The sequence below is a fragment of the Pezoporus flaviventris genome, unplaced genomic scaffold (genome assembly GCF_033815535.1).
Source record: "Pezoporus flaviventris isolate CSIRO_AGI_PZ_B2104156 unplaced genomic scaffold, CSIRO_AGI_Pfla_v1 ptg000005l, whole genome shotgun sequence".
Classification (NCBI taxonomy): domain Eukaryota; kingdom Metazoa; phylum Chordata; class Aves; order Psittaciformes; family Psittacidae; genus Pezoporus; species Pezoporus flaviventris.
Window position 1 is genome coordinate 11,081,394 of NW_026892553.1, and position 19,357 is coordinate 11,100,750.

The 19,357-nt window shown below is 42.7% G+C and overlaps 1 protein-coding gene across 2 annotated transcripts in view; it reads right to left on the reverse strand.

Annotated features, from left to right (window-relative positions):
- The window catches only part of NRK (Nik related kinase), a 108,892-nt gene that overhangs the window by 44,569 nt on the left and 44,966 nt on the right, over positions 1–19,357 (reverse strand). For both annotated transcript variants that reach the window (XM_061446020.1, XM_061446019.1), the window contains exons 4-14: positions 15,517–15,642; positions 14,633–14,743; positions 13,061–13,151; positions 10,917–11,047; positions 7,891–7,945; positions 5,649–5,727; positions 4,798–4,973; positions 3,406–3,478; positions 2,780–2,975; positions 1,790–1,927; positions 900–1,058 (exon numbers count right to left, since the gene is read on the reverse strand). In XM_061446020.1, the coding sequence (XP_061302004.1) occupies positions 900–1,058; positions 1,790–1,927; positions 2,780–2,975; positions 3,406–3,478; positions 4,798–4,973; positions 5,649–5,727; positions 7,891–7,945; positions 10,917–11,047; positions 13,061–13,151; positions 14,633–14,743; positions 15,517–15,642 (1,335 nt within the window). The remainder of the gene's footprint in view (positions 1–899; positions 1,059–1,789; positions 1,928–2,779; positions 2,976–3,405; positions 3,479–4,797; positions 4,974–5,648; positions 5,728–7,890; positions 7,946–10,916; positions 11,048–13,060; positions 13,152–14,632; positions 14,744–15,516; positions 15,643–19,357) is intronic.

Below are 19,357 nucleotides of genomic sequence, written 5' to 3' on the forward strand. Positions count from 1 at the left end.
TTAAAACTAGATTATATTGTGGTAGTCATCATGACAAAAGCCTCATGCTGTGAACCTAAAAGGCAGGCGGCACCTTATCTGCAACTAGCGATATTTAATTTCACCACCAAATTAAAAGTTAACAGTGACTGCACACTAAATTCCACAATATACTTCATTCTGCTACAAAGGGTCACTTACAGAATACACACCAAAAACAGAATTACGCAATTCTTTTGACTTTTAACTACAATGAAGCAGAAAAGAAAGTTAAATTGACTCAACTAAGTTACATTTTCTCTCCACCCACTGAGAAGCGTAGCAAAGGCAAAGCATTTCTATTGACTTTGATGTTGTGCATTTAGCAAAAGCAGCTTTCTTCTCTGTCCACACCCAATTTAGTCCTCAGATGGAGTAAGACCCAGTCCTCTGCCATCAAACAAATACTGATTTCAAGAGGAGCTCCTTCAAATTTCAGTAACAAAATGTTCATCACAGCCTGACATTGGGCCACAGTGATACGTGCTCCGGAAGCATGACACCATTCTGTGCCTGGGTCAATTCTGTGAACCTTAAATCTTTTGCCTTTACCGACATCAGGAAAAGACACCCATTAAACCTCAGTTGCTATTACCTTAATTCATTTCTCTTTGGAAGACAAGGGAATTACACCTGGTTGACCAGAAGATTCACCAATCAAACCCTTCTCTGAATTCAAGCAAACGTTAAGTGCAACCTTTCCTTTCTCTTACCCTCTTACATTAATGGATACCAGAAGCTTTATGCTAGCTTCTGGTATATAGTACAACAGAGGTCAAGCTCCAGATTTGGGTTTAAAGATCAATCTGTTCTATGCTTCAGCATTACCAAAGCATCATAAACTCCAAAGCATCTGAATGCCATATTGACCAAGCTGCTACCTCTTTGCTTGCGCTGCTTGATGGAGGATGCACTGCTGAATTTGAGCTCTCGGAAGGCTCCTTCTTCTGCTTGTAGTCATGCTGGAGAGACAGCAGCTGTGTCTGATCTTTGGGAAGAGTTCGATGCACCTTCCTGTTGTGCTGCACATCTTCAACCTTCTGAAAGCAAAGAGTGATGAACCTCAGTGAGAGCAATGGCTTGGAGGACAACCAAATTGATTGCTGGAAATACTGGCTTTTCAAAGAACAAAGCAAACACAATTGCAGCAGAGCTAACAGAAGAGCTACAACCCTGAAGAAAAGGAAGCATAAAGTGACCACAATTGCTCTGTATTTGGCTTCAGAGACACCACATCAGAAAAAAACCCATATTTTTTCTTTTCACTTTTCCTAAAGGAGGATCTGAATCAAAACTCCATACTTCTGTCTGATTACAGATCACTTTGCTGCTGGAACAGTAGAATAATATTGTGGCCAAGGTGCCAGACCAATGACTTCAGCATTAAAATTAACCTCTGCTCCATTTTCATTTGTGAAAAATAAACAGTCCTGGTTACAAAAGGAACAGAAACTGGAGATCTAAGCTTAGGTTGAGCTGATGCTGGAAGCCTTCAGGGTAAATATATTTTAAATCAGACTGAAAGGAACACACACCATTTCAGCACAGCAAAACTGCAGGGTCAGAAGTGGGAGAGGCAGTGTCATTGCTGTAGATAAGGATGACTCAGTAACCAGTTAACCTGAAAGAAGGTTGAATTTGAGAAAAAAAGGCAGTAAAAGGCCCTCTCTGGTCTGTGACTCAGAGGATGGGAACACCCTCAGAGAACCAAAAAACCCATTGGTACAGGAAAAGGAAGCTATGAATCTCTGTTGCTAAACACTTTTCATACCTGCTTCTTTTCTAATTTCCTCTGTCCATCTAATATGTCTTCTTTACACCTCTCTTCTTTCCTCTGAATAGCCTTAGCCTCTGGCCACCTCTGCTCACACTCCTGCTGCCTTCGTAGCTCCTGCTCTCGCCTCTGATGCTGGAATAGAGCCAGGGAACAACACTGTTTATTTTACTTTACTTTCATACTCACCAATTAGTCATGCCAGTGTTCATCAATCACAAGGCTAATTTCCTGCTATGCAGTCATTGATATGGGATACCCAATACACTGTGTAGCAGAAGCAGCCAGCCACAAGCTCCACCACACTGACTGTCAAACTTGAAGTGAAACCTTTTCCCATTTTGGTCTTCCAGGGCAGATACGCCATTCATTTAGGCAGGCATGCAAGATCTCTGTGATGGCTGGCAGCTTATCTAAGGCCAAATGTCTTCCCACCATTTTGAGAAAGAAGGGCTTTTCCAGAGTCCCCCTGTTTTGCTGCAGCAGCACTATGCTTCATAAATGCCAGCTCAAGTGTTTGCACAATGCTTGAATTTTGTCAGATACTGATAAGAAGGGACAGGTTGGTGATTTAGTAATGCCTCCAACACCAGAGTGTGTCGGACAGTTTAAAAGGCAGCAACTGTCTTGCAACATCTTGGACAGAAGTGGGGCCAAGACTCTGGATCAGACAAACTCTGGACTGGGCAATACATATGAGAAAGAAATTGGGATCTCTCATCCCATCCACCTGAGCTTCCACCACCAAACTCAAGCAAAGTGCCTTTCCCCATATGCTCCCAAAGCTCAGGGCAGATTGGCACCAGGAAAAGGACAGAGACTGTTCAAAATCATTGCGTTCAAAAGTGACACAGTTCTCCCAAGGCAAAAGACTACAACCCAGGTTGTGCTGACAGTTTAACACAGCCTTCTTGCCTTTCAAAGCTACTCTCTACAGACACATTTGTTGTGATGAGACATGAAACAACCATACAAGTCAGTCCCTACATCCTCCAGCCTCCTCCTCTGCTCTTTCTGCTGCTCGATCCGTTTCTGCCGCTCTGTCAGCAGCTGCTTCTTGTATTTCTCCTGGTCCTTCAGCTGCTGCTGCTGGTGATGAGGATCAGAACGGTTTTTGTTCTCCTGCTGCAGCCTCAGAAATTCACGGCGGAGAGTTGACTCCCCTGGGAGGTTAACGATGGAGCTGAAACAAAGGGGAGGTTTCTACGTGACTAAACAGAACATTAAAGAGAGAACACAAGGTGCATTGGGAATTGCTTGATGTCCTGTGTTAGCAAATTAAGATGTTCCAATATATCTCCAGCATGTTGACTATGCATCTGCATTTACTGTGCTAAAGAATAGCCTGACGCTGATTACCGAGTCCTTCATTTGAGAGTTTCCTCCCTATTGCAGAGGAACTTAGAAGGAGCATATTACAGACATCTTATACTCAGCAGTTATATTTGATAGGTACAAAACAACTCAAGCTAACAGAGGTTAGCTTGTTAGTTCATGCTAACAAGAGATAAGGGATACAGAATAAGTTAAGGAAGCCATTCTGGCTGAGGAGGGTTGCTTTTAATGAGAACAGCTTGGGCAGTCAAATTTTCTATTCCAGTAATAAAATTAACCTTGGTTCTCCTTCATCTTCATTCATCTCATCATCTTCCTCCTCACTTCCACTGTAATCATAGTCCGTTTCTTCTAAAAAAAGAGCAGAATAAACAAACCCCAGTGGAGGATACTATTAGGTAAGATATGATCTTGGTTTCTGAGCACTCAACCTGCACTTCGTGTAGCTCAGCAGGAATTCAAGAAGAAAACAAAGGTTGCACTGGGAGGCTGAAGGAAGGCAACGTATCCACATACATAATTCAAAATCTAGTTCAGATCATATTTTAGGACAGCTCCTTTACACACTCCCACCTTTTCCCTTGAATGATTGGTTTGGTTTTGCAAAACTAACCTATTTCCGTCATCTGAAATAAATTAGGCTAAACCCACAGAGAAATCCAACTCCCACAACAACACCAGCGGAAGGGTTCCTTTGAAAGAAATTTAGATAGGACATAAAAGACTTGAATTGCCCTGCTGTGCTATTGTATACCTCTTGTATGGCTAAGCTGACGCCTTCAGTAAATCCAGGTTTCCTTTGTATTAAAGTGAATGATTAAAAAAACAGAAACAGGGATAATAAATTAATGCCAGTTTTAGCACAGCAGTTCAGAAGTCACTTTCTAACTGTACAGTGATTGCCCAGTTTGCCCTCACAGTCACTGATCTTCACAGCCCTGCCATTATAAAACATACAGAAGAAGAAGAGGGGAAAGAGGGTAGGCTAATTTAGTTGTCAACAGGCTATGGTGCTCTCTCCACCTTGCACAGCCCTTAGTCTGCTGCGCACATATATTTACACAAGTATTATCCCTACTCCAACACTGTTTCTTCAGGTTTTACTCTGAAGAGCAAGGCCAGCATTGGGAACAAACTCAGATTCTCTTTTTCTCCAGCCACCCTGTGATGCAGATCATTTATTATGCTCATTCGTGTTTTTCTGAAGCTTGGAGACCTTCTTGAAGTTTCTTTCGCACACTCCATTGCAAAAATGCTTAAAGAGCACTTCCATCCCCAAAGAACTCACAAGTTAAAAGTATATGAAGATGCAACAGGTGAATTAAATGGATCAGGGACAGACAGATGAGTTAACAGACTAAGGAACGCTTACTGAGTATTACTTAGATACTCAAGAAAGTAAGGACCTAGACTTCACTCAGACTCATCAATCACATTAGTGTTAGGGTTGCTCTCTGTGAAGTCAGAGTCAGACTCCAAAGATTTCAGCACTTAAACAGCATTAAGGACCCAGACTTTGTCAGTGATCTTCAAAATGGCTGCATCGCTATCAAGGACAACTTAGTCACTGTTTTCCAGGTTCTAGTATTTCAGTTGTATCTGCCTTGTACTCTGCTGCCAAAATTGGAAGAGGATCTACTCTCTACAGTGCCTTTTGTTTTTGCCATTACCCTTTTCTCCTTTTTTCTTCCTGGTCCTGTCCAGGTGGTCTTTCAGCATGATGCGCACTTGCCGTTCATTCTGCATGTCTCGGATGAAAGAATGCTTTAGCAAGGTCTCCGTGGATGGACGATGCAAATAATTCTTTACAAGGCAGCTTTCAACAAAGTTTAGGAATTTCTTCGACCTGAGAAGGAAAACAATAATCCTTTTCAACGAGGGTGCCAAGCACTACCCTGAGTGATGGAAAGCACTAACTTTGCAAGGTTTCCTTTTACACTGGAACTGTGAGAGACGGCTTGCCACCACAATGCCCCCTGAGACCACCACAGTGCTGAGGGTGAGCGATAGGGAGCTCCATCCTGACCACCTACTCAGTGGAGTTACCCTGAATTTACATCTGGATCAACAAAACCACAACCTGGCCAGCATGACTCTTTCAAAACCACCCTTACCCTTTTGATACGGTAAAAAATTATGTACTTCATTTAAAAGACAAACTAATACTCCTAGGCTACAGTGACTGCCATTAGCCCCACAGCGTCCATGCAGCATTCTGACAAAGCTCTGACCCCAAGCAACCCACCTAACCCTTGCCTACAGTGCAGTTCCAGCCACCCACACCAAACTTTAGCAACTGCAGTGACTTCTGCAGTTTAGGCCAAGCCCAAAAGAAAGGTGCTGCTTCCCAAAGGCAAACTACATCCTGCACCAGTGGCCTGACCCAGCACTAGAAACACCCTAGGAAAGACCTCACAGATCACTGCAGGATTTAACAAGATCACTGTTTCTGGACAAGAGAGCTCAAAATCCTTCTAAGCCCAACGCAGCGAACGCACAGTTTTTTTACACATCTCTTTACCATTTTCTGGATTTCAACTTTGGGGGCGGGTTCCGTGGGATGAGGAAGAGCGCTCTCATGGGGTGCATGTCACACAGGGCTGCAAAGGAAACCACAAGCTCTTGAAGGGTACATGTCCCCACTGTGTCCCTCCCACAGCCTGACCACGCTGATGCAGCCTGGTTCTCCCATCGAGAGGGGAAGAGTCCTCCACAAGCAATCCTACTTCCACCAGCACAGCATCTGCTGCAGAACCTCAGCATTAAGTCAACAAAATTCACACTACAGCCAAGAAATAAAGTCTCTGAGTACACAGAAATCTTTCACAACAGTATGCTGTTACTGCCAGTTAAAAGAGATTTGAAAGAAAGGCTGCATGGCCTTGTTCCTCAAGTACAATTTTCTTCACAGTTTTTATATATAAGGCTTCAGAAGGACATAAAAAAATCCTTACCTTTCCAATACACCAAAATGTGTTTTCAAATAAATAGAAGTTGGGATTGAAACACTTTTCTATTTTATTATGTCTGGCTTATGGTTCAGATAAATGACAAGCTAAATTTTAACCAAACTCTTAGCTACATAGGAGAAAACGCATAAGAGAAAACGAAGGATGAAGAAAACCTTATGTGAATTGGGGAGTTCAAAATGCATCACTGGCACAGAGCGTAATGACAAAGCACAGATTCCATCTATTCTGTGTTTCAGGAGTGTGAGCACCATTATTAGACAATTTGAAACAGATTCTGCTCATGCATTCAGATGCTGGTTTCTCTCAACCCAATGTACTTCTTTTTAGCATTACTGTTGGGGAAAGAAGTTAGAAAGAACTCTGCAGAAAGTAAATACTGTCACATCTCATCTATCCCAGGAGTTTTGTATGGAATTATGAGTGTGTGCCATCTGTTACAGAGGAATCCCAAGGGTCAGAGATCTTCCTTCATGACACAGAGCCCCTGAATGACAACTAACAGGATGATATGGAGGCTAATTTCTTACAATATCAAGGTGTCTGGCAGTGATTCTCTTAACAGGAATGGGCTTACAGCACTGCAGAAATAGTAAAAGTGAGAAGACTGCGGATGGTAAAGCCTTCACTGCCTTCTATTAACTTCTCTGCCTGCACTCATCTGCTGTCATTTCTCACGTCTTGGTTCTGGTTTTGACTGTTTTCTTTTTATTTTCAATAGCATGTGATACAGTGGGGATGGGGGGGGAGAAGAAGTCTGGTTTCCATCTATAGGTCCCAAACACTGTTGTACTACAGAAAACAAGACAATGCCACAGAATATAACCCACAGAATTTCCCTGCCAAAACTAGTGAAAACATCAAATACCGTGGCAAGAAGAATTGGCGTGCAAAGCCACAAAGGGTCTCAAAGAAAACTCCCACAGACCATGTCTTGGAACCAAGCTTCAGCTAGGCTGCAGCACAGTGTCTGAAAGCGCTCCTGAACTCCAGCTGGCTCCTGAGCACTGCTGCAAAACAAGTCTGGCAGGAGAACAGCCAAATGTGTTTTTAGAAACAGCCTATGTGCTCTCAAGCTCAGGCCAGAGTATAATCAATTTCATCTCCTGTGCTCTCCGCAGTGACCGTATCCCCCCCATCATATCACATCACATCTGCTTTGTGGGCGCTGGGGCAAAGCAAATGGTCCTCTGTGGAAACAAAACTGCACAAGGTCTTTACATGCACCCTGCAGCCACCCATCTCTGCCCAACGCCTGCAAGTGGCTAACTGGAGGAGTGAGGGTTGCAGCCGGCAGGCGAGGGCAGGCTGTAAAACTATGTCAGTTTGCTGTCAGGTTGAAAATGTGGTTGTGGATTGTAGCCATTATGTGAGCAAATACAGTATTCCTCTCCAAACTGGTGAGGATCAAGTCAGTCCCAGCATAAAAAATATAACCTAAAGCCTGGCTTCTACCACTGCCATATTTTTAGGTGTGCTAACCCAAAGCTACTCTTGTCAATTTTTTCTGCTAATGTGTCAACCACTTCTGCTTAGCTGCACCTACAGGCAGTGGTCAACAAACTGATGCTAGCAATAAAAAGATTTTGTTTCCCTAGGAAATGAAGGCAAGGGATTAACATAGATGCAAAGGGACTAAAAGAAAAGCAAAAGAGTCCAAAAGAAAAAAAGTAACGGGTAATTTTTACAGGTACAGCCAGAACCAGAATTTTCTACATCTGTGCATTAGCCAAGGATATCACAGAACACATTCACAAAACACAGACATCCCCTCCGTTATACCAAGTCACTTACGAGGAGCTCCTTCGGCCATTTCAATAGCTGTGATTCCCAGAGACCACAGGTCACTCTGCAGGAAAAGAAACATTGCACGTTGCAACTTGCAGCATTCAAGCTTTTATTTTTTTTAAATTTTCTTTAGTTTTGATTTGGTTTGGGTTTTGTGTGTTTTTTACAGTTTCCCTAGATTTCTCCTAGTTCAGGTCATTTCAGTTGGAGTGACATACATTCTACACCCTCCCGTTCCCTCCTGAGCTTTTAGGAAACATGCTAGTAGCCAGAAGCTTCCCAGTTCCCATGCAACTCTGAACAGGTGATTCATCATCTAAGCAGCCAGACCTTCTGCATTCAAGAAACAAGAGCCAGACCATAACAGGCACCATTTAAATGTAAGTCTTAAATCTTTCTAACTGTTTTCATGATGCAGTGAGACTCAGCAGTGCCTCACCACCCTGCTCTGGCCAAAACCAAATTCTTGGTTTAATGCTTATTTCAGAGCAGTCACTGTGGAGTTTTACGCTGATGAAACAGAAATTATAGTCAGGCCTTCGGGTCTGACTTTGTCTGTCTATCAAGTCTCTAATTACGTGTTTTGGGCACATGAAAGGAGAGCACATCTTGCAGCCATGTTGCACGTGTATGTTCAGCTCAGAGTGGAGTTCCATTTACCTCAGCATTTGCCTGGATGCTGAGGGCCAGGTTTTGACCATGGAAGGTAAATCGGAAACCCCACCAGTGACTGCAAAAGCTTCACAGGTTTCCACTTGATTGATCATGTGCATTATTCCACTATTTTTTTGTGTCTAAATGTAGTCAAATGAGAGGCACGTGACCAAACCACCTTGCAGGGCTTCTCCAAAACTCTCTTTTACAAAGGGAGCAGCATAACCCAGGGAGGCTGTGAATGCTCCATCCCTGGGAGTGTTCAAGACCAGGTTGGATGAAGCCTTGGGTGAGATGGTTTAGGGTGAGGTGTCCCTACCCATGGCAGGGGGGTTGGAACTAGATGATCTTAAGGTCCTTTCCAACCCTAACTATTCTATGATTCTATGATTCTAAGACAAACCTTCAAAGATTAGAAGCATATATATCATTACATGAATAGCAGTTCATACCCAGCCTGGCACTCTAAATATGACTTTTATCAACAGTCTCTTCTCAGTCCAGCTGCTCTGAACTGTTCTATGCAAGCTGAAAACCAGTTCACATCATGGTTTGTGGAGGGATTCAACAACAAAACCGGTAGGAATTTAATGGCTTCATGATCTTGACTCGTTATTAAGTAGATAAATGAAAACCAGAAAAGTCTTTGAAGGCTATTACCACAGGTTCTGGAGACAATGGGAGAAACAATCAGGCTACAAAGAATTTTGGTTTGGAGTTTCAAAGCATGGGAGGTAGAAAAGTGAAAGGGAAGTTGACAGCAACGCTCATACAAAAGTCAGTGTGTAAATATGTATTTATGCATATATATTCTTACTCATCTTATAATCCTTTTGGTTTTTTTTTTTGACCAGCTAGAAGTTACAGAGTGGCTTCCTGCTACTTATCATATCAGCTATAAATCTCTATACAAAAGACCGGCCCCGTGCCACCTTCTCAGTCATAGCACTGCCTGCGTAAGTGCTGCCAAAAACTTCCACTGATCAGTTTTAAACTACTATCTGCAGAATCTATTCAGAACCAAACATAAATGCATGTGGATGAACTCTGATTATTACTGAAAGCAAAGAATCCTCAAGAATTAGGGGTGCACATTCCTAATGCTTGTATCATCTGAAAAGTATATGTTCTGAAAAGGAAATCAACTGGGGACAGGGAATGAAGACAAGAGATTAATTTACTGAAGATTTACATGGTATGAAAAATAAAATCCAAGAACATTCTTTATTCATGACGGACATTTGCACAACACGACCTCATCCTGCCAGTGCAGCACAGAAGGTCCTAGCAAGGGAGAATCGCAACCTCTGAATCACTAGAAAATGGAAACAATAATGGGTTATTCTAATAAAGGCACAATTAGAATGAGAGGTGCAAAGTGACAACCATGACAGTACTTGAACCAAGAGAATGACCAGAGTGTCCCTCAGAAGTTGGCTGCTCAGAAGGTCATCACTAGAAAAACATCCTTCATAAGTGTAGACAGACAAATGATAACACTGCTGGAAACACGCCAGAGGACAAAGAACAAGTCTCTCTGAAACAGCATCAGCATGTTTTGATATAGGAAGAGAGCCAGGGAAAGGTGCTTGATAGCTGTTTTCGGGCCCCAGTAAAAGGAAGTCATGGACATACTAGAGTGGGTGCAGCAAAGGGCCACAGAGGTGTTTAAGGCATTGGAGTTGGAAGGCTCTGGGCTGAGAGAGATGTAACTGTTAAGTCTGGAGAAGGGGAGGCTCAGGGGAATCTCATACATCAGTACAATTTCCTAACAGAAGGAGAGTGAAGATGACCAAGCCAAACTTCTGAGTGGTGCTCACTGAAAGGACAAGAGACTATGGGCATAAACCAACATACAAGAAATTCTGTGCTTTCTTACCTCTACCACCCCGTGAATAACCCAAAATCATTCTGGAATGGGGAACATCTTGCAGGCACATGCACATAAATGAGTGAAGTGATACTAATTATTGCCAATTAAATCAGGTTTTGCAGCTGAGTGCAAACAGCTCTATCAGAGGACAGCAGTAACTTGTCATATTAGCATTACACTAGTTCAAGTATTCCACCCAAATTTACCTCTTCCATTCTTTTCTATCCTGACCTGCAACGTCCATATGTCAGGTTTTGTTTTGTTGATTTTTTTTTCACAATTCATAAAAGTGTATTTCATGTATTAAAAAAAAAAAAAATCACAAAAAAAAACATAATGAAACTCCACTCTTAAGAAGAGCCACCATCCACATATTTCTGTTTCTCCAGTTATATTATTGTGGTTTAAAAGGAGGGAAGTTGGAACTTTTCAGATGCAGTAGTTGAGCAGCATTTTAGGATTAAGCTGCACATTTTGCTGCTTCATGGGGAGTTGCAATACTTACTCTGTAATCATATGTAGAGTCTGGGTTCTCCTCGCAAGCAATGACCTCAGGCGCCATCCAGTACGGTGTGCCAATAAACGTGTTTCTTCTCCCAATAGTCCTGTCCAGTTGAGCACTTACACCAAAATCCACTGAGAAGCCAAACAGAAGTAAAGAAATTAATGCACAGTTGTATCCATTTGGCAAAGTATTTGCTTGGTTACTGTCATACTACTCAGAATACCAAACCTTTAGGCCACAACACATAACAAATCTGAGTTCCTCAGTACACCTTGTCCAATAGTAGAAAATTAATTGCCCCCCAAATAAAGAGCATGCTAGATTTGCCAAGCAGGTTACAGCACACATGAATTACTCTAGGAAGACATCACAGAATAATTTATGTTTAATCTAGACAACACATTGAGTAGGACTCGAGATCTTTAACTAATATTTGAAAAGTAGTATCTATGGACAAGGCAAATTTGTAGGTGTTTAGTACGGCTATTTGTGAAAGCTGGAAAAAAATATCGTATCACTTCATTTTGAGGTGTTTGGAATAACTCTGTCCCTACAATCATATGCTACTTTAGAACAAGCTGGAGAGTATACTAGTTTATTCTTAGACTCATAATGAGAATTCTGTGGTGCTCTTTGTGCTGCAAAGGGTGTTATGTTCAACAGGATTGTATAGCAAAATGGTTTTGTTCAATTTGCAGAAAGGCCCATGCAACCAATAATTACATGATTGTACTTTTCTTTGAATAAACCTCCAAGATACACTAATTGGATCCACTGGGCATAGAACCTGAATGCTATTCACAGAAGACAAAATAACAGACAAAAGAAAGGACTGAAAGGAGACAGCCCTATGGTTATCATCAAGGAGATTTTCTCACCTCACTGCAGATCATCTGCAAACCACAGCCATTTGTACTACTATAATTTAATGTGCCTGTTTAGCAAACCTGCTCCAACAGTCAGAGCTGACCTTTGGAATTATCATGCACTCTGTTTCCGATAGGAAGTGTGCATAATTACACTGGAGGAGAACTGGGCTGAGGACCTCTTGGGTTTCTAGCTTCTTTAACACACACAAGCTAAATCTCTCTGAAAACAACCTTTTTTCTTTTTTTTTTTCTTTATTGTTGTACTTAGTAAATCTGTTTCATCTCTACCCAGAGACAGAAAGCTCTAACTTTCCTGTCAATCATGTGAAGAATGGTAGGACTAGTTACTATAAAAGACCAAACACGCACAAACCTCCAAGCCCCATCTTCTCAGTTTTAAGAGGGAACAGTTGAAAACTACTACATATCTTTTAGAGACTACTAGCAAAATCCTGCCTTCATTTAATACAGCAGCAAAACTCCCTTTGACTTCAGTGAAGCCAGAATTTCATCATAAGGTTAAACCATAATGAGACTTAAAGTAATCATTTTTTCTTGCTCCAGCCAAACATCCTACCCCCACCCACAGGCTCTACAGTGAATTCTTCTAATTAAAGAGAGAGGAAACATGAAGATCATCCCAAATGAGAGAATTGCTGTCCTTGAGACTACTCCTTTAAATCACTGCCACTCATTCTCTGTGATGTTTTCCCAAAACATCAAAGACATCCCCTCCTCAAAAGAGACATGTACTTGAGTTTAATCTTGTCAGAAGTTGTCCACACTGACATGTCACACAGCTGGAAAAGGAAGTGAGCAAACTCACTAACATTTTTGAAAGATTACTATTAGTAAGAGCTACTCCTCAGTGGTAGCGCTCACATATGAGTAATCTCATCTATTGTCAATTTATGAAAACCTCTAAGACCACTTCCCTTAGAGAAATGGATTAGCATAAATTATTCCCCTAACTTTTATTCTGGAAGTCTCTGCACACCTGGATATGCTGTGAAGGCCTGATTGTACTGTGACTTACTAGACAGATTATATGTTTGACTGCCCAAAGTAGCTGTACTCCCCACAGAGCGAGAGTGACATCCTTGCAAAGCATGTCACATTTGCAGTTCTTTCTACATGACAGACACCTTATAAATACAAGCACTAATGCTACCCTACATATTTGTTGCTCTTATGTTACTGAGGTTCTTTCTGAAACAAGATGAAAAACTTCAAATACGACAAACAGGTTTCTAGCACACATTTAACGAAACTTACCCAGTTTTACTTCTGCATTTTCTGTGAGAAGGACGTTCTGTCCTTTAATGTCTCGATGGATGACATGGTGAGCATGAAGATGTGCCAAGCCCTAAAGGAAAAACAGACTTTCCTTATTTTATTTCCTCTCATTGACATTGTTGCCTTTTTACACTTTTGTCAGACTTTATTCATAGAGAAAGTCCTTCAGATGTTATTTGCAACATGAAGACACCAGTTTCAAGGAGAAGAGAGGACAGCAACTGCAAGTTTGATTGTCTTCTTTAGCCACAGGCCTGACAGTAGTTGAGCACGTCTGAAGTCAAGTGTGAAGACAACAAGCTACCAATATTTTAAACTTCTGCTTCAGAATCAAGGGTTGCCTCTATATCATGTGTTAAAAGCAAACAAAAGAGGAAACAGCAGCTGTCTAGCCAAGTGGCTTGAATTCTGCATTCAGCAAGACTGTGTTCAATGGTAAATGGACCACAGAAAGTTCAAAATTGCTCTTTTTGAATGCAGCAAGTATTGTTTTCAGTCAGTTAATATTTGATGAGTGTAAACCAAATATTTTTAACATCAGTTGCTTTAATACAGATATTATAGCCACAAAATGAAGAGCAACCTGACCAGAACATGAAGGTTTTTATTTCCTTTGCTGAAGCTCTCCCTATGCTTTCCAGCTATAGTTATATTAATCTGCATTCTAATGCCAAATCCTTGTAAGATGGCCAATGTTCTCTACTGAGCATGCTTCTCAGAAGCTCTGCTCCGGAAGCAAGACTGACCCCTATTCAAGCACTACTTCAGCATGCCATTTGAATTCCAGCTCCCAGAATACACATTTATTTTACCATTATTTAGAAAAGAAAGAAAACTCCATTACAAGGAAGATGGATCAGTAACTCTGTAATGGGTTTTGAATTCAGAATGACAGGTTCCAACATCATTTTTCTCCAGTGTAGTTCACTAGATTACACTTGGGAATTGTTTTATCCTCTGTAGCTTCCAGGACAAAACAAAAGAGAAAGATAAAAGAAAAAAACAAACACCTGCATAGAATGAAATACAGCCCCAAGAATTGCCTTGGGGAATATTGCCCCAGCAGGGCCACCTTTAAGATTCTGGAATGCTGTTTAGTCAACATTGCTTTTAATAGTGTGGAAAAGAAGTCCCTGAGTGTGTGCAGGTAAAGGAACTAGGAATAGAAAGATCTTAAAGGTCTTACATAGCACAAACAGCTGAAGCAATGCACTGTAAAATCTCCTGATGTGGAGGACAGACTTATTAAAAACAGAAAACCTACTTCTCTAGATGCACGGAATCTGGACTTTCAGAAGATGGCTACTTGCCACAGGAAACGGGAATTTTCTGTACTTCATGCAGAAAATGGGATTAACTACAATAATATGGGATGTCAAGCAGCCGTCATGCTGGCTTTTCAGGCTCTTCTGAACTCAAGGACCACAGCCCATGAGCCCCATGGATCAAAACCTTTAAACAGTAAAGCTCACTAGTGAGCTACATTAGCAACCAAAGGCTTGGAAAGACCTTTTTGTTGCAAATGAGCGAAGCTCTGTTGGCACAACTCACCCTGAGAACCTCTCTGCAGATGTATGCAATCCAGTCTTCCTTGAAACAGTTCCCTTTTGTCTTCTTGACCAGGTCAGTGACAGAGCCCGCACCACAGTACTCCATCACCAACTGCAGAGAGACAAACCTAATACACCTTTACCAGAGCACTGACAGGGTGCCAGCAGAGAAACCATGTGCAAACACCCACCCCATCACAATCAAGGTGTGGCAAGCTACACGTGACCTTTCCAGATGCCAAGTGACATAAAATCTCATTTCCTGAATCACACACATCACTGAGTAAATAAAAAGCCTCAGCAGTGCTCCCTCCTATTGTAGGTTATGGGTACTTTTATTTTCTTCAGAAACTACATAATCAGAAGCCCATGAGCTAACAGCACTGAGCAACATGGGAATGTGTTCAACATCTGAAATGTCTCATTTTGCTGCAGAGCTTCAAAAATCTTGTGGCCAAAAAAACTTGAGGATTCATTTTTCTTCTCTGCTTTATTACCAATTCCTCTGTTCCCTTTTTATTTTCCAACTGAAGAAAGGAGAGGAAAGTAACAAGCAAAAGGAGAGGGGGGATGAGGACAAGCTCTTTTGTACTTCCATTAAAAATAAACAAATTACAGAAACGTTTAATTTGAAGAAAGAAAAAAAAAAACAGCTCAAGCAACAAATCAGAATGACAGCACGAGTCACAAGTATCTTTATGTCCATCCTCAAAGGAAATCATAGGGGGTGAAAGATGTCTTGGGAGCAGCAATTTTTCTCTTTCATGCTACTCTTCAGAACAATGACTTCAGAGTTTCACTGAGGCAGAGCCCCAGCCAAGCATGCTGAAGCTCTACAGAAAGGAGCTGTAAATATCATGAACAGAAATGACACTAGACACTTACCCAGAGCTGATCATCTTGGCCTGCAGGACTTTTCTTTACAAATGCTCCATAATATGTAGCAATATTCCGGTGATGGGAGTACTTTTTTAGCATGTTTATCTCCAGCTTGATTTCCTCCTCTTCATTCTGTAGCAAAAGAGAGCAGAAGGCTCTTTTAGGTAGCCAGAGATCACCGAGTTCCAGGGCTGCCCAGAGTTGCAGGGCCACCTGTCTTTGGAGGTTTCCAACACCCAGCTGGAACCAGCTCTGAGCAACCTGGTTTGGTCCCACAGCTAACCCTGCTTTGAGCAGGAGATTGGACCAGAGACCCCCCAAGGCTCCCTCCAACCTGAGTTATCCTGCGATTATGAGACTGCAACTGAAGGACAGACCCAAACTGATGAATGAATCACCCTGATCCATAGAGTTTAACAATGAATTGCTAAGGTTTGACCTAATGAATTAAAACCATCCTCATTCGGGTATAACAACTGCACCTCAGGGGTCTTAGGACCTATTACTCCCCATTTTCGGTTTCTGTATGCAGTAATTTAGTCTTAGAGAAATTAACCAGATTCAAACAAAAGTATTCCTAACACTCCATTACTTAAACACTTGGAAAAGCACTTAGTGAACCCATCAGCCAATTTGTCTTCCCAGTCCTGTGGAGGGTCTTGCTGGGGGGAAACTGAAGCCAAAAAGGAGGCGACTCACCACAAATCAAACTCCACAGCCAGCGCAGGGTTAGGATCTGCTCCTTCCTTTACGGCTGTGATGCTAGCCAATCTGGACAATCAGGATTTTCCCTGATTCCTAACATCATGCCATCAGTTAAGTCTCTGGCCTGCTCGGGGGCTAGCACACCCCTAGACACCTCCTTCCAGGCACTAGCTAGCCCTGCTTTCCCACTGTCTTTGTTTCAGTCTCTTCAGGGCTGATGTTCTCTTCTACCCAGCACAGCACTGTGCACAACAGGACAACTAATGGAATCACAAGTTTCAATAATTATGTTAGAGGAAATTCCCTTTTCTCAGGATGTGAGGAGGTCCTCCCAGACCTAGCCTGTTTGCTGTATTGTCACCAGAGAAAGGGTGCACAATACCTGGTGAAACACAGACAGATTTTGCTGTCTCATTTGCTTTAATAGAAAATAAGCGGCGCTGCAAGATGTCCTTGTATAGTTAAAAGGACTATGACAAAGTTGAAAATGAATTCCCCTTGCTGCGAAACATCCCAGTCAGCACTTACCAGCTGAAGGGAAAAACAGAGACAGCAAGAACAGCTCAGCCCCACAGGACATTTTTCTGCACTTTCTCTTATTTTCCAGTAGCTTTGCCACGGAGGCATTCCTTTAACCACCACAACACTCGTACAAAACCAGCTGCGTAGTCCTTTCTACCTGTAGCAGAACATTAAGGCCTGACAGGTGGAAGCCAAATTCCCTCAAGCATATGCATATGATGCGTCTTAAATAAGACCACGCAAAAATCATTCTGACCAGAACAGAAGGGACCAGTGAGTTTTCCCCAGGTAACACCAATCCACAGGAGACATGTTACCAAACTAAAGCCTAATTGTCTTAAGCTTTAGGAAATGGGAAATGTAAAACAACTCCATTTGAAGCAAAATGAGCCATTTCAGGTTTCAAAACAGCCCCTTTGTTGAACATAGGCTCTACAGCTGCACACATTACACTAGATTTTTCACTTCTGTTTGCAACTGAGGAGAAAGAAGGACCCTTAACTCTTGGCTTGATACAGCCCTGGATGTTGTCTGACTTAGAGAGGGGAAGAAGGAGCCTGATGCAGCACCTGGAGTCTCCAAGAGAAAAGAGAGCTGACTCCCGAACAGCATGCAGAAAATCCTTCACAAGCAAGATCCCATTTATCTCCACACAGGGCCAGGGTAAAATCAAAAGGGAGCCGAGAGCTTGCGCTGATGCTTTCTGTGTGGGAAAACAAGGCTGTAGTCCCTTCAGGACTCCAGACAGCGCACATGAAAGGGTGGAGACACCTTTCATGAGGAAAAGGAGGCAGAGTAAGGACATGGGAACCAACATCCTGGACCTGACCACAAGAGTCCTGTCACTGATACGAGTTTCTGGCACCCCTCTGGCATTCCGCACACTCCCTCTGCTAGGGCAACCATACATGCAGAGGGGCAATGTTCATCTTTGGTAAAGGCCTTACCCCAGATTACTTAACATGTTTTCAGATTTTAGGATTTTGGGGTTCTCCTTAACTCTGCCCACCTGCAGGAACTTTGCAGGCCTGACTGAAAAGCTTCCCTGCTATGCCCCCAGCACCAGCCTGCAGCTTTCACAAAGTTCCCCTTGGGGAGCTGGCAGATTTCAACCACTTCCTCATAGCTGTTGTCTCTTTTTCAGCTCTTATTCCTTTGCCCAGTTATTTTACTGGATGTTGGGACTGTGCTGGCACAGCTCTTATCTGAGTACTTTCTATTAATGGGCAATCTTGCATCCACGTTTTTAAAACAAAGAAAAGCATGTGCCTGTTTGTGAACACTGCTGGAATACCAGGTAGGCTCCTCTACATGCACTGCCAAGAGCAGAGTAGCTGCACATGCATGATGCTCCTTTACCATTACCTGCAAGATGATCTAATTCCTACTTTATCTTGTGTCCTTATCTATTTACCCAGGAAGTTGCCACCTGCTCCCTTTCTGCACCTGCCTCTTCTTCCCTTGCCCATCCTTGCCCGTAGAGGCAGTTACCTGGGTTCACACACTGTTGTACGCTGCTCAGATACAGCACGAGTGCCTTGGGAAGACACTGCTTAGACTGGACAGGGGCCTTCCCTGCTGAGCCCCACCACTGCTGAGCAGAAACCCTCCAAGCCAAACACTTGCATCCTCCAAAGACAAGAGAAGTGACTTCAAATACCAATCAGTCTGTAAGGTAAAGGGCTATACAAGAGGACAAGTGGGCAAAAAGTACTCTGTCTGCCCAGTGCTTGAGCGAGTTTTGAAAAAAATTCTCTATTTTACATGGAGAAACCGAGGCAGAAGAGTAAATGTGAGCCATTCTGTCCCATGGGCCAAGAAGTGAACATGGACTTGCTAAGTCTCAGCACTACATACATCCTTCAAGCAGGGTGACTGGGGACACAAGCACCCTTGACTTTTCAGTGCACATGCTCAGGATACCCCCTCTTGTCAGTGTTACCATCAGCCACATCTCCCTGGGGCCCAGAAATCTGTTCATAAATCATGTGCTTTAGAAAAGGAAACAAGCTCACAGATGTGCAGGTGCAAAAAGCTGTTTGCTTTCACAAACCAATGCATTTCTGGGCACAGATGGCTGCACGCACAAAGATGACAGGTTCATGATCAAAGGCTGGTTTTGAAGATGTGGCCTATCTGCAATGACATTAAGAAGCTAGAAAGCACACGCCTCTGACCTCAAATGGAAACAAGATCATTAGCTGACAAACACTTCACCAAGAGACCCCTTAGCACTCGGGCAGTTCTAATGATAATTTTCTCATTTAAATGTTATTCTGGTATGTGGAAAGACTGAACACAAGGACAGAGAGAGAATGACCTGATGCAGAACAGCTCTTTGATCACCTGCACCAATAGCTGAAAAGCAGCAAGAATCCAACCTCTTTGTAAGCACTTTGTTTGCTTGGCACCATCAGACAACAGGAAGCAGTGCCTGTGTGGAGAGGCACGTGAGCATACATTGACTCCAGCTCCCCTTCGACCATTTCAAAGTGCTCCCCACTCTCCCTGTAACACCACGTGGCAGCACTTCCTGACAGACATCCAGAGGATCCTTCAAGGACCACAACAACCTGCTGCTGCTCTTGGGAAACCAGCCCAGGGCTGCAGCTTATGACAG